This window comes from Furipterus horrens, unplaced genomic scaffold, assembly GCF_987537825.1.
Source record: "Furipterus horrens unplaced genomic scaffold, mFurHor1.1.pri manual_scaffold_5, whole genome shotgun sequence".
Taxonomy (NCBI): domain Eukaryota; kingdom Metazoa; phylum Chordata; class Mammalia; order Chiroptera; family Furipteridae; genus Furipterus; species Furipterus horrens.
The window spans coordinates 40,199,641-40,212,801 of record NW_028327175.1 but is presented as its reverse complement, the minus strand read 5'-3'; the positions used below and the strand labels follow the sequence as shown (position 1 = coordinate 40,212,801).

General features: G+C 36.0%; 1 protein-coding gene across 2 annotated transcripts in view; it reads left to right on the top strand.

The window, feature by feature from the left end:
* The window catches only part of ADAMTS6 (ADAM metallopeptidase with thrombospondin type 1 motif 6), a 247,161-nt gene that overhangs the window by 212,728 nt on the left and 21,272 nt on the right, over positions 1–13,161 (top strand). For both annotated transcript variants that reach the window (XM_090276311.1, XM_090276313.1), the window contains exons 21-22: positions 1,744–1,873; positions 10,291–10,495. In XM_090276311.1, the coding sequence (XP_090132437.1) occupies positions 1,744–1,873; positions 10,291–10,495 (335 nt within the window). The remainder of the gene's footprint in view (positions 1–1,743; positions 1,874–10,290; positions 10,496–13,161) is intronic.

The following is a 13,161-nucleotide window of genomic DNA, read 5'->3' as shown; positions in this document are numbered from 1 at the left end:
GCATTTGGTAGTCGAATCCTATGACTAACGGTAGAGATTTTTGTCTAGGTAGATCACATGGATTTAGTTATCTGCCCACTGAAATGACACAATAGGGAGATATCTGATGATAATTGTGGAACATCTGTGAATGGATCACAGCTATGCCTGATGTGAATCATTCTTCCCTCAAAAATCTAAAGTTTAATAGTTAAAAAATTCCAGTCTGTTGTTGGAGAAGCTGAGATGTTTGGGCTATTCTTGGAGTTGGGAGGGAATGAATACAGCACGTACTCTAAGACATTTTTGCCAGTAAGCCCTTTGGCAGTGCTTTAAACCTCTGAATTCAGGAAAGCCTGAGAACTTGTTAAAGGTGATCAGTGAGAGCCCTGGGTTACTGCAAGTAATCAGATATACCTCCTTCAACCGATTGCTACCTTCACAGAGACCACAGGACTTGAACAGTCTTCTTGACCAGGGGAATAGATTTCCTATCTTTAAATTCAACAGGCTTGATTAAAAGTGGCCAAAACATGATGACAGCGGCACCCCCATCCCAGAAAGTCCACGACTCTTGAGGGAACTTGAAGGGACCTAGGTGACAGTTTCCTTTACTGAATGATCCTATTTCACATTGACTTTCCTAATTTGAGATTAACCTCTTGCTAGGTGTGAAGCTGTGGTTTCCTAGGTACTGCTCATGCTGCATTTACAGGCATTCCAGGTAATGTAGGTACCTTGTTATTGAGCCGGGGTGGTGGTGAATAGGGGGGTAGCCTAGTCTGCTTTCATTCCAATTCCGGGGGTAACCTGCTTCCTCTGTATGATCTGAAACATTTAGCGTTGTCTTGTACTTTGACTTTTTCTCTGATATTTTGACATATGTATCCTCACCTCTTTGATTCCTCCTTTTGAGTCTGCATAAAGTCTGTTTACCAGGCATGTTTACAAATAAGAGTGTGTTTGTGAGTGTCTTTGTATTCTGTGATGTGTGAGCAAGTTGTGGTGGGTGTCTTTGCCAATAAATCATAAACATATTTAGAATTTTACAAGTTCTATAATGAGAACTGTGGCAAATATTTTAAAGCATGAGAAGTATTTAGTAAGTTCAAATATTATGGAATATGTAAATATCTGTTTGACAATGGTGTGATCAATGGGGCCAACCCCGTTAAAGCAGACTGATGGCTTGTAGTCCAAAAGGGATTCACTGCAATCTTTAAGTTGTAGACTTTGTGGGCTGTTAGAGAAATAAATCTATAAATGGAAAAAAAAAAAAGAAATGTGTGAAATGTGATGTGTTCCTAACCAAGACTAAATTAATTGGATTTGCCCTACAAAATATTAAGAGTAAATGTGTTCCTATTGTTTTGTTTTAAAATAGATCTACAACCATTGTTTTGCATTTAAATGGAGAGTCATACATTTTATATGGTGATATTTGGGGGAAATTAAAGATTTTTAATTTTTTTAAGGAAAGCGTGAAGAAGATTATACAAATGGAAATACTAATTTTTTAAAATCACCAATAGTTTCTTTTCTGAACTTGAAAACAGTTATGTTTCTAAACGCAAGGACAATAATTTTGCCTAAATTTGCAGTATAATGACTTCTCTCCTTTTTAGAGAAGCGGTCAAGTTTTCTGGAACAGATAAGACAGCAGCGATCCAGTGAGGTTAATTCCTTACAGAGGAAAGCTATGCATACCTAACTTAATGGAAGATAAACGGCTCTTCATTTAATTATGTCCTCTTTTTTCTCAAGGTATCCAAAGACAGGAAGTGGTCTGCAAAAGGTTGGATGACAACTCCATTGTCCAGAACAATTACTGTGACCCTGACAGTAAGCCACCTGAAAATCAAAGAACCTGCAATACTGAGCCCTGCCCACCTGAGTAAGTAAAAGAAGTGAGAATTATTTTCTTCAAATGCAAAAAAACCCAAAAACCATTAGATATTCACATTTGGAAACCCATATTTGTATTTTGAATAAATTGAACTGAGAAAAGAGATAACACAGGATAGAGAGTGGAATTTTGATGTGCCTTTCAATGAGCAAAGATTCCTGTTTATTCATAGTTTCAGTTAAGCCCTCTAAAGCAGGAACTTCAGGAGATTGATCCTGGTACAGTGCTGGAAATTATATTTCCCCAATTTCTAAGGCACACATCTTTTCACATTTTAACATCTTTCTAATTAGGGTTTATCTTGCAACTGATGGTGTCTTAACAATAATAACTGGCATTACTTGTTTTTTCTTTCTTAATGGTACGTAAAATAATGGTATCTGAGAGTCATTAAAACATAGTAGATTGGTATGCAGTCTTATCTTTTCCAGGTATTTATCCTAAAGGCCCAGAGACTGAAAATGGTTTAGAGATATTCTGAAACAGAATTTGCTGGCCCAGTTTTAGGTTCTTGCATCCTAGGCATCATCCTGTCTGCTGAGTTGCAGAGGTGTCCTGTCTGCAGAGGTGTCCTCCCGACTCCTTCTGCTGATTAAATGTAGCAAGTATAGCTCACTGTGCAGGGAGGCACAGAGAGAGCCATTCATCTTAATGACGACTTTTAAAGAATTAAAATTTAGAAATATGAGACCTGCTGTTAGTGAGCCACATTTTATAATCTGTAAGAACACAAAGGTTTCTTGTTTGAGCAAAAGGCAGTGATTGTGTGAAAAAAGACAAAGATGCTGAGTTGATCATAAAACTGATCTTTGTAGGGCTTCTGCCTATTTGACAACCGCAAGACAGAACATGTGTGGCTAGCATTTCATTCTTGTTTCAGAGTAATCACTCTCTCCCTGGTTTAACTATTATAATTATCTGGATATGAAATTGATAAAGAAAAAGGGAGTAAGCAAATGAATGTATATACTCCAGGGTCTCTAGAACAGGAGAGGAAAGCTCTATAATCAAATAATCTCTTTTTCTCAAAATGACTACAGTGGAGTCACAGAAACCTAGGGCTTACAGTGAATAAGGAATTCAGACCCCTATTATAATTAAAGTAAGATGCATTTCTCAATATTTGTTCCAAAACAATAATGCCTTACGAACTTTCATTGTCCAAACTCAGTGTCTTTCTGAATATTTGAGTCTTAAAGGGAGATATTCACTATTTGTCTCTTGAAAAGGTTCATTGCAATGGCTACAAATAAGGACACAGGGAGTCTAGAGTAATAGACGTTTTTAATTTTAAGAATTTTTCAATTTCATGTATCCTCTTTTCAAAATGTGATAACCATGTAACTTATTCCTTAAAATCCAGACAGGGGAAAGTATAGAAATATGACCTATGGTAAGTATTATAAAGACAAGCTATTTAATTGTATTTATTTTCATTTTTCCTCTCTTTTACCTATTATTTTTATTAGTTTATCTCAAGAGAAACTGAAAAACTATATAAAATGAAGTGATGCCTAAAAACCATGGGCTAAATTTTGAAGCTTTCAATAACTTCAACATATTTTCATATAATTATGAATCTCAACCCATCAATTTAATTCCCTGCCACTCAGGATTTTAAGTATTATGTTTGGCATTTGATCAGCGATTTAAGGCATCTGAGTGGGCCTGGTCACACCTGTTCTATTTTGGACTTGGCTTCCTTATGAGGTTTCAATGGTTGGTCATTCCATCATCCCATGTATTTTAGGCTTGGCTATTACATGGGAATTTGTGTGTATGAATGTGTATGTGTTAACACTTTAAAGATAATCAACATATTTGAACTAACATACATAATTAAGGTTTCCTATCTCCTTTTGAATTATGAAGTAAAAAGTTATTCATTAACTTTTTTAAAGTTTGAAGTTGAGGTGATGGAATTTGAAAAACAAAGATAAAGAGAATATAAGAAAGAGAAAGTTTAGGCTGACAGTTTTCTGTTTTGGAAAGAGCTTAAGAACATATTTAAAATATTACTCTTTATTCGCTCATTTTTTTCTTAGTTCCTTTTAAATGTCCTCCCTATTCTTTTTAATACAGATTGTGAAAAAGGAAATCTTAATTCTTCAGAATGGTTGTCATATATAAGATTCCCAGTAGATGTTGGTATTATAGAGATAAAAATCATAGACAGACTACTGAATTCAGTAAGACTTTAAATGAGTGTGGAAGAAAGGAAAGGAGATAGTTCTTTTCATATGATGTGATAATTGTATTTGTTTTTGTAATGCATATGAAAACAAAAAATTTTAAATGTAGATTAGTAAAAAAATTTAAAACACCTATAATACCTATAATACCGCTTTTAATACTTTGATGTCTGTATTTCCAGTCTGTTTTCTTTGTTTACATAGGCATGTATATATAAAAAATGGAATAATATTTATGATACTTTATAGTCATTTCTCAAAATATTTTGAACATTAAATATCTTCTACAACATTTAGTAGATATGACATTGTTTATTTAAATTGGCTTCCCACTGTTAAACAATTTTGGTTGCGTCCTAGCTGTTAATCCTTTACAATGCCACAGCATTAACCATTTTTGCAACGAAAATGTTGCTCTCTATAATTATGCCCTTATGCTACATACATAGGAATAGCATTTCTAGTTCAAATGAAAATATACTTTAGTTCTTCAGATGCATTGTCAAGTTGCTCTATAGAAACAACATATGAATGTATACTCCCAGTAGCAGTATGTAAGAATGTCATTTCCCTGAACTGAAAACCCTCGGTATTATTACTTTAAAAACAGTCTTTGACTATTTGATATCTAATAATTGCTGTTCAGTTTAGTATATCTTGGATTGCCAATGAGGCTGAACATTAAACAATTTAAGTCCAGTGGCAATTTTACTTTATTTTATTTTATTTTTTTGCTCTTTCTTTTCATGGTCTATCCCATTTTTCTATAGAAGTGTTTATCATTTTGTTATTGATTCATATGAACTCTTAATATATTAAGGGAATTAACTCTTATCTGTGCTCCAAATATATTTTTAGTTTGTCATATATTTTCCATATTATTTATGGGGTTATGATCTATTTTCATTTCTAAGAGTTTTAAAATATTATATAGAAAGACTATCAAACATTTATTTCTTTTATTGGTATAATGTTTAGGAAAGCCTTACCCACTCTTAAATTATACTTTCAAATATTTTTAATGAAAACTTTAATCTATCTAAAATATATTTGAGGAAAAAAATCTATATTTATTTTCAAGTATTATTGTTTTTTTCAATACCATTAACTTAAAATCCTAAATGCTATTTTTTATCAAAGGTATCTTTTCAAATAATGAAATATTTCAAATGTCTTTTAGTCACATTGGAGACTTTGTAAGTATAGTATAGAAAAATAGAAAGCTATAAGATTTATTGTATAAATAAAATGATAAGGGACTATAAAAAATAGACAAAAGAGACATTGGTAGAGAAATAATAACAATAATTTATTTGAAAGATCTTAAAAGGCTAGAGGAAGCCTTGCTGGGAAAAATTAATATACTCAGAACAGCAACTCTTTTATAAGAAAGAGTATAGTAGTCAAGACAATGAGGACTTGGGACAGAAAGAAAACAAGAATTCTAGAGATGTTGAATGAAAATGGTAGAATTCATGATAAAGGCTGAAATCATTGGAAAAGAGGAAAGGGAGGGGTTGATATTAAAGAACATGACTAATAGGAAGCATGACTATAGGAAACCCCACCATTAAAAAGGGAAGTAATGCTGAGTTGGAATCCAAAGAGAAAGGCCAAGAGTTCAGTTTTGACTTTACTGTCTTTTAATAGTAAGAATATTTCTATACATGACCTCATGGGCAGAATCCTTAGATACTGAATATTATTCCTGTATGAAACTGTGGTTTTTAAATTATGAAAGTCAGAAAGGTGAAAACAGTGGAGTGCTGTACATTGTGATAAGACTGTGACCAAGAATTAGAAGACCTTTTTTAAGTACATCAATAAGGAAAGCACTGTGCTTTGGAGGAAATGGTTCCTTTTCTTAGGGACAATCTAACTGGGAAAATTCATATAAAAACAATTATTGTACAAGGCAAAATATACAAAGTACAATTAGAGAGTTATAAGCAAAAGCGCTAAAGGATTCTCAGACTGGGGAGAGCTTTATACCCAGGGGCTGGGTTTTATTTAATGGTATCTTTTATGATATAATGTTTAATAATTATTTGAGTCATTGTGCCTCACCCATGGACAACTATAATTGGTTATGTTTAGAAAAAGAATCATCAGAGTTCTCAAAAAAAAAAAAAAAAAAACAAAAACCACAGAAAACAACCCACAATTTAAGACCTGGGAAGAATCATAGAAATCATTTTACAGACGAGAGCATGCTGATCTCCAGTGATGTTTTTCCCATTGTACCAGACATTACTAACTTTGTAAGTTACAAATCAAATGTCTGGTGACACTTTAATGCTTCCAATTTTGTTTTAGTAACACATTCTCAATTGCCACAATTTGAGATATTTATTACATTGATTTTTCTTTTTTAATTTAGAAAAATCTCGACTATAGAATGTTTAGGGCATAGAGGCTTCTACTTAATATTAATTTCACTCTCCAATTAGCTGAGGAAAGAGCAATTATTTTTTCTTTAGTTTTTTTTTTTAACCAATTTTTTGTTTAAGAAATTATTCTAAAAACTTTTAAAAGCTATGACAGTTTTAGTATCTTAGTAAGTACTTAATAAGTTACATACTTGAATCTCTCTTTAGAGACGTTAATGTGAAATTCTGAAGATTTGCTTTTATTTTTCTATGTGGTATTTATTAAAAGGGTTGGTAACTAGACCCTTGACTCAGGAATAAAGGCTGGGAAATCTCAACATCCATCTCAACCTATCAATCTCTCTCTCTCTCTCTTTCTCTCTCTCTGTCCCTCCTGCCCTCCCTCTCTCATAATCCAAATATCTAATATCAGTTTATTTTCATATGCTCTGCCATTTCCCTTTCAGGTAAAAAAAGGAAAAATAAGATTCTGATCTTATGATGAGTGCTTTCTCATCAGAACTCAGATTGGGGCTACTTTTTTTATAGTGTCTCTCTTATTCTCTTATCCCATTAATATTAGTCTTTGTCCTATTAATGTACAGATACTGCAGACCACATAACACAGACTGCACCACGCCACTCTTTTTCCAGACCCTCAAGCATGAATCCCACTAATTGTTAGTGTCTAATGGATATGAGGGCACTGGTGAGGATGAAGACAGTTCAACCACTGGGTCTTCAACACAGAAAGAAACAGCCCCAGTATTGTTCAGACGCTAACAATTCAGCAAGTGATACTCCCAGAGAGAACATTTTCTTCATATTTTTACCACTGAATCTAGGGGAGGAAAAAAAGAAAAGAAATGGGGAGAATGTCATGAGAGCGTCAAATACATGGAGAATGAAGGTGAAGTAAGCAGTCTGTCTTAACTGGACAGGAGAGTGGAGAAACTGAGACAATTAGATGCAATGGTAAAATTGCAAAACTATTAAAATAACAAGTGTGTGATTTAATCCTTCAGAGACATGGGAAGGGATGATTTGCAGAGCAATAAAGATGCAACAGGAACTGACTGTGAAGCCTGAATCAGTTACAGTCAGAAGGGAAATCGGGAGGGTGGTTAATACTTTTACTTTCCTACATTCCAAGTTAAATGCTAGAGTGACACATCTCAGCTAAGATGGTTGGCAATAAAGAGAGGACAAAGAATAAAAAGGCGGAGGTGGCCCTGACCCCATGCAACAAAGCCCAGCAACACCTCCTGAATCACTGCTGTTACTCTGGGCACCTGTGTTTAATTTGAGGGCCTCCATCCCTCTTACATTATGGGACCTAATGAGATCATGGCTGGAGGTGGTATGACTGAACATTTTGTGGCTGAGTTATACACATTTCTGTTTTATCCCCTAATCTCGGTGATGAAATCACTGTTGCGAATTGAATCAGAGTTTCACTATGGCTGGCATGCAAGTTATTATTCTCAGTACACATTTTCCTCTTTACCAAAAATGGTGCTAACGACTTGGGATCATGTTCATCTGTCGGAAACAAAACAGAAAGAAGATGAAAACCACTTTAAATCTTCTCTGCAATATAACTTAGAAAAAAATGTTAATGTCAGATTTTTAAAATTCAGGATTGAATTATTATTCTTTAACTCTAGGTAGAAAATGTTTATAGATTTCTTTCTTAAAGATTTTTTTTTTTTTTTTTAGAGAGAGGGGAAGGGGGGGAGAAAGAGAGGGAGAGAAACATCAGTATGTAGTTGCCTCTCACATGCCCCAAACTGGGGCCCTGGCCCGCAACCCAGACACATGCCCTGACTGAGAATCAAACCAGTGACCCTTTGGATCACAGGCTGGTGCTCAATCCACTGAACTACACTAGCCAGGGTGAAAAATGTTTAGATTTTTGACAAGATACATTTTACATTGAGAAGCTAGTTAATTATAATACTTCTAAATGCTGGTTTCTCTCTAAGACAATACAAATAATAATGAACAAATGCCACTGTGGCTTATTTAGCTAAATGCAGGCTCAAATTTAGGCTATTAGTACTCTGACCTCACTAAGGTACTATCTTCCACATACAAAACTAGCACAATGAGCTAAGCTCACTGAAATAGTGAGAAATTTGTCCATAAGCTTTCAGGTTCTTCTCTCTGGGTAGTTGCCCATGCAAAAGCATGAGCATTGGTGATAGTTGCATGATTTATAGTCATAGATAGAAGAAAATGTCTTGTGACCTCATGCTTGTGACCTAGAATCCACTATTTAGCAATGTTAAAAGTGAAATTGTGTGGAAATAGCAATTGATGGGGGATCAAGTCCTAGTCCTATCATTGCTCTTTTCATGACTTTGGAGAACAGTTTTCCTAACATTGGGTTTTACTTTCTTCTTCTGTAAAAAAACGCACAATGCCTGGGAAAGAATAGGCATTCAGAATATATTTATTAAATTAAATACAAGAATATGTCAGCCAAGATTCCGGTTGGAAATAATACAGCTTCAATTTCAGCTAGCTTCAGCACATAAGAAGGTTTGTTGGCTTATGTAACAAGGCTGAGGGAGCTGTAAGAATGGACCTAGATTGAGGAATGACTAGAATCAAGAATCAAACACCGTGAGGACTCTGACTCTTTTGCATTCTTTCAATCACCTAATTCTACTTCACAGGGGACATGGCCACCAGCAGCTCTTACCTTTGTGACCAGAAAGAAAAGGGTTCCCTTTGCTCTAGTCAAGATACAAAAATTCTAAAGCCACATTCTCATTGGTCTGATTTGGATCATGATTCACACCCATTGGACCAATCACTATGCCTCAAAGAGTGAGTCCTGCAGAAGTATTACATACACACAAATCTTAAAATTGTATATATATGAAAGTTCACTGATGACCAGGGAAAAAGAGCGGTATACCAATAAATGTGAGATGTTCATTTTGTTAAGACGTTACCATTTCTTCCCACACTAGCTGTGTAGAAGCTATTTTTAGAAGTAAAGAGATCCAAGCAAGGGCTTTCCATGTTTTCACAGAGCTGGCGCAGGGCTCTGCTCTTGCTGCCGGTGTTTTAAGACTGTCATGTCTTCAGGATGGGTACCTGGGCCTCCTCTACACCTGAAAGGACAGTAAAGGCCTTTTGTCTTCTACAGAGCCTGATGTTCATTTCTGGGAATCAGAACAAATCTTTAAGCTTTAGCATAAAGTCCTCAATTATGGGAGAAGCTGCCTCAATGTAATAATAAAAATGGCTACTGTTGTGTGTTAGACACTCTGATAGAAGCTCTCCGTGGTGTGCTGAAGCCAGCTGGTATTAGCTCCTAAGACCTTTAGTGGCACATCTTCTTTTTTCATGTTCACTATGTCTAAGAGGTAGCTTGAAATAGTCATAGCAAGGCATTTATACCACAAAAATTGGCAAACACAACAAATCAGGACACCCTCCCCCCACGAACAGTCAGCCATTAAACATTTACCAGCGCATGACTGGCAGCTTCATTTATTACCTTACTCAATCCTCACAACAATCTCATGATTATATTGTTAGCCTCATTTTAGAAATTAATTTTAAAGAAAAATCAAAGAGATTAAAAATTACAGAGTGCATTAATTACTCGAACGAGTTCTGCCTGCTCCGAAGACCATGCACTACACTTTAGAAGGCAACTGACAGGTAGCAGTTATACCATTTGCCATTTGTCACACCAGAAACACTGAAATGTCAGCTCTTGCAGAAAAAGGATATAATCCATTGATAAAAGTGCCTTCACTCAGCAGAAACTCTCTGGCTGCACTGAGGAGATGCTTTCCTGTGTTTCTCCCACTTCTTGCTGCAGGTGGTTCATTGGGGACTGGTTGGAGTGTAGCAAGACCTGTGATGGTGGAATGCGTACAAGGGCGGTGCTCTGCATCAGGAAGATTGGGCCTTCTGAGGAGGAGACGCTGGACTACAATGGTTGTTTAACACGCCGGCCTGTTGAAAAAGAGACCTGCAACAACCAGTCATGTCCACCTCAGTGGGTGGCTTTGGACTGGTCAGAAGTAAGGAAATCTGAGGCTGTATCTTTTGAGATGTCTTAACTGTTAACACCAAAGCATTTAACGTTAAGGACACCTGAGCATGGGAGCATCTTAGAATGCAATAAGTAAGGACTGCCAAACAGTGAACTTGGCCATGTTATATTTTATTACTGCTTGTAAGGAAGTAAGGGTTGTTTTTTGTTTGTTTGTTTTTTATTTCAGTCAAGGAAATCAATGAAAAACTAGTATGATTCAAAGTAAGTCTAAAGTGAATTTGAAAAAGTATTATAGTAAGTATTATGCAAGTGGTTTTCCTTCTTTACTATTCTTGAACAGAGTCATAGGATCAAAATTAGTGATATGTTATATCTTTTTATCTAAGTTATGTTCCAGCCTAACTACAAAACCCAAATATGAATATCTGTCAACTTATTATCACTTGTTATATATCTGTATATATTTTAATTGCTTCTTTTGAGTCAGGAGAAGAAACATGGAACTGAGGTTGTAACATACTAAAAAGTGAATTTTGGTTTATCATTACCTCCATTTAAATGAGCAGTGAGGAAGACCTGACTAAGATAATGTTTTCTGGCATAAATGTATATAAAAGAACCCCATATAATCCAAAGGTCTCAGAAAAAATGGTCTCATGAAAAATGAGGTAAGAGGTAGAGTTAATTCTTAACTCCTCATTCTGCATGAGACATACACATATACATACATTTCCCAAAGAAGAGCTGAGTCCTTCTGTAGTGCTGGTTAATGATGAGAAGGGCGAGTGCCTGGTTATATAGCTAAAGGTCATTCTTCTAGTTGGCAAAACAGGGTGCATTTCCTGATGAAAACATTTTGGTACTAGCTTTAGGTGTTGCCTGTAGACCTCATGAATTTGTCAAAAAATAAACAAAAAACAAACTAAACATTGTTCTTTAGAAACCACTGAATGCAACTTTTCCTGCTGTGACTCTTACTGCTTGAATGGCCTTATTTTGCTAGAGGCACGGGGCACCGATGGACTGTATTTAAGATGGCACGTGGAAGTGTAGATTTTGACCAGTTGTGGTTATCCATGGAATCTCTGGCAGGAATTGAGAGTGTTCCCCCAAGTTTCCTGGCCATAGTCCAGCTTCAGTAATTACATTCTGCCCACCTAACTTTTATTTGTATTTCAATCAAATACAGAGATATTCTTGGTATTATTCACTCAGGAGTTATGGAAAAACAGTATGAATTCTTCTGTTCTCTAACAGTGGGTGGCTTAACTCCTAAATTCATTTGAAAGATAACATCCATTAGTAAAGAATAGACATTCTACAGAGTCGTACACATTAATATTTCAATTCAGTACCCAACGCCAATGTAGAAGTCCATTAATAGTCTTTGATTAATCATGACAAATTTGTTTTTGGGAAAATCTTAATGAGAGACCTGACAATTGGCTGCAATGGTTTTAGGATTTCAGGTCAAGTATGTAAATATAACTGAGTACAGGCACTATGGAGAATACAAAGAATTTATAAAGTTGGGAAAAGAAGAACTGTCCATTTAACAACTAGAGAATAATATAAGACAGCATTTAATAAAATGATGAATTGTGTGGTATAAATGCAAGTGACATAGAAATTCAGATCTGAGAAGGTCAGCATGGCCTGGTGTAGGATCAGAAGGCTTTTCAGTTGATGGGAATTGAACTGAATGTTGAGGGAGTACAGGATTTGAAGCAGGGACGAGAACAGGGAAGCTGGAGAAGGTATTTCTGAGAAGAGAAATAACAGAAACACAAAGATCATGTAGAGTTGGAGAAAAGGGTTTGTTTTAAAGAATAAATGAATGATAAGATTGAATAAAGTAGTAATAGATAACAAAAAGGCTTGAATACAAAGCTCTATATACATCATTTTTCTACAAAAAGTAGAAAAAATAGACAAGTTCATAAGCAGAAATTAGTAAAAATTTCTACCAACCACTAAAACACCAAAGCCTTTTCGTGTACAGACTCATTTCACATTTGTCTCTTGACCTACATATTTCTGTATCATTATATTTTTATTTTACCCCTGGCTGGTTTGGCTCAGTGGATTGAGCGTCGGCCTGCGAGCTAAGTGTCGCTGGTTCGATCTTGCAGTCAGGGCACATCAGAGAAGGAAAACTCTGACTCCAAAAAACCTCCGCTGCCTTGCGGCATACCTCTTCAGGGGAAAGGCTAAGGGAGTAAACCCCGACAGAAAATCCGGAGCCGGAGTCCCTAAGGCGGTTTGACGTTGTAGTCAACACCGGCAACTCCTGCGGCGCACCTGAAGCCAAGCTGTATTGACTCCGTCTTTCCCTTGGACCCTTCAGCTGCGAAGAGAGGGGGGCTCTGCTGCATGGGCAACAGCAGACCCTCCATATCACCCTGCCCAGGCTCTGTAGCTTCAGCTTCACTGGAGAGGACACTTCAGCGTCATCGCAAGATGTCGATTCAACACGGGAGGAGACAGATACCGTGTCACTCCCGAGTCAGACTGCACAACCATTCTCGGTGGTGCAGATAGACTCTTAAGAAGCTACACCATCGTCTCTCAAGACGGACGGCTGCCGACAACGATATTTTTATTTTAATATAAAACAACCAAATATAATCACCTTGAGAAATAGCTTATATGTATTACTCTATTTTCATTCCAAATACCATTTTAAGGTTT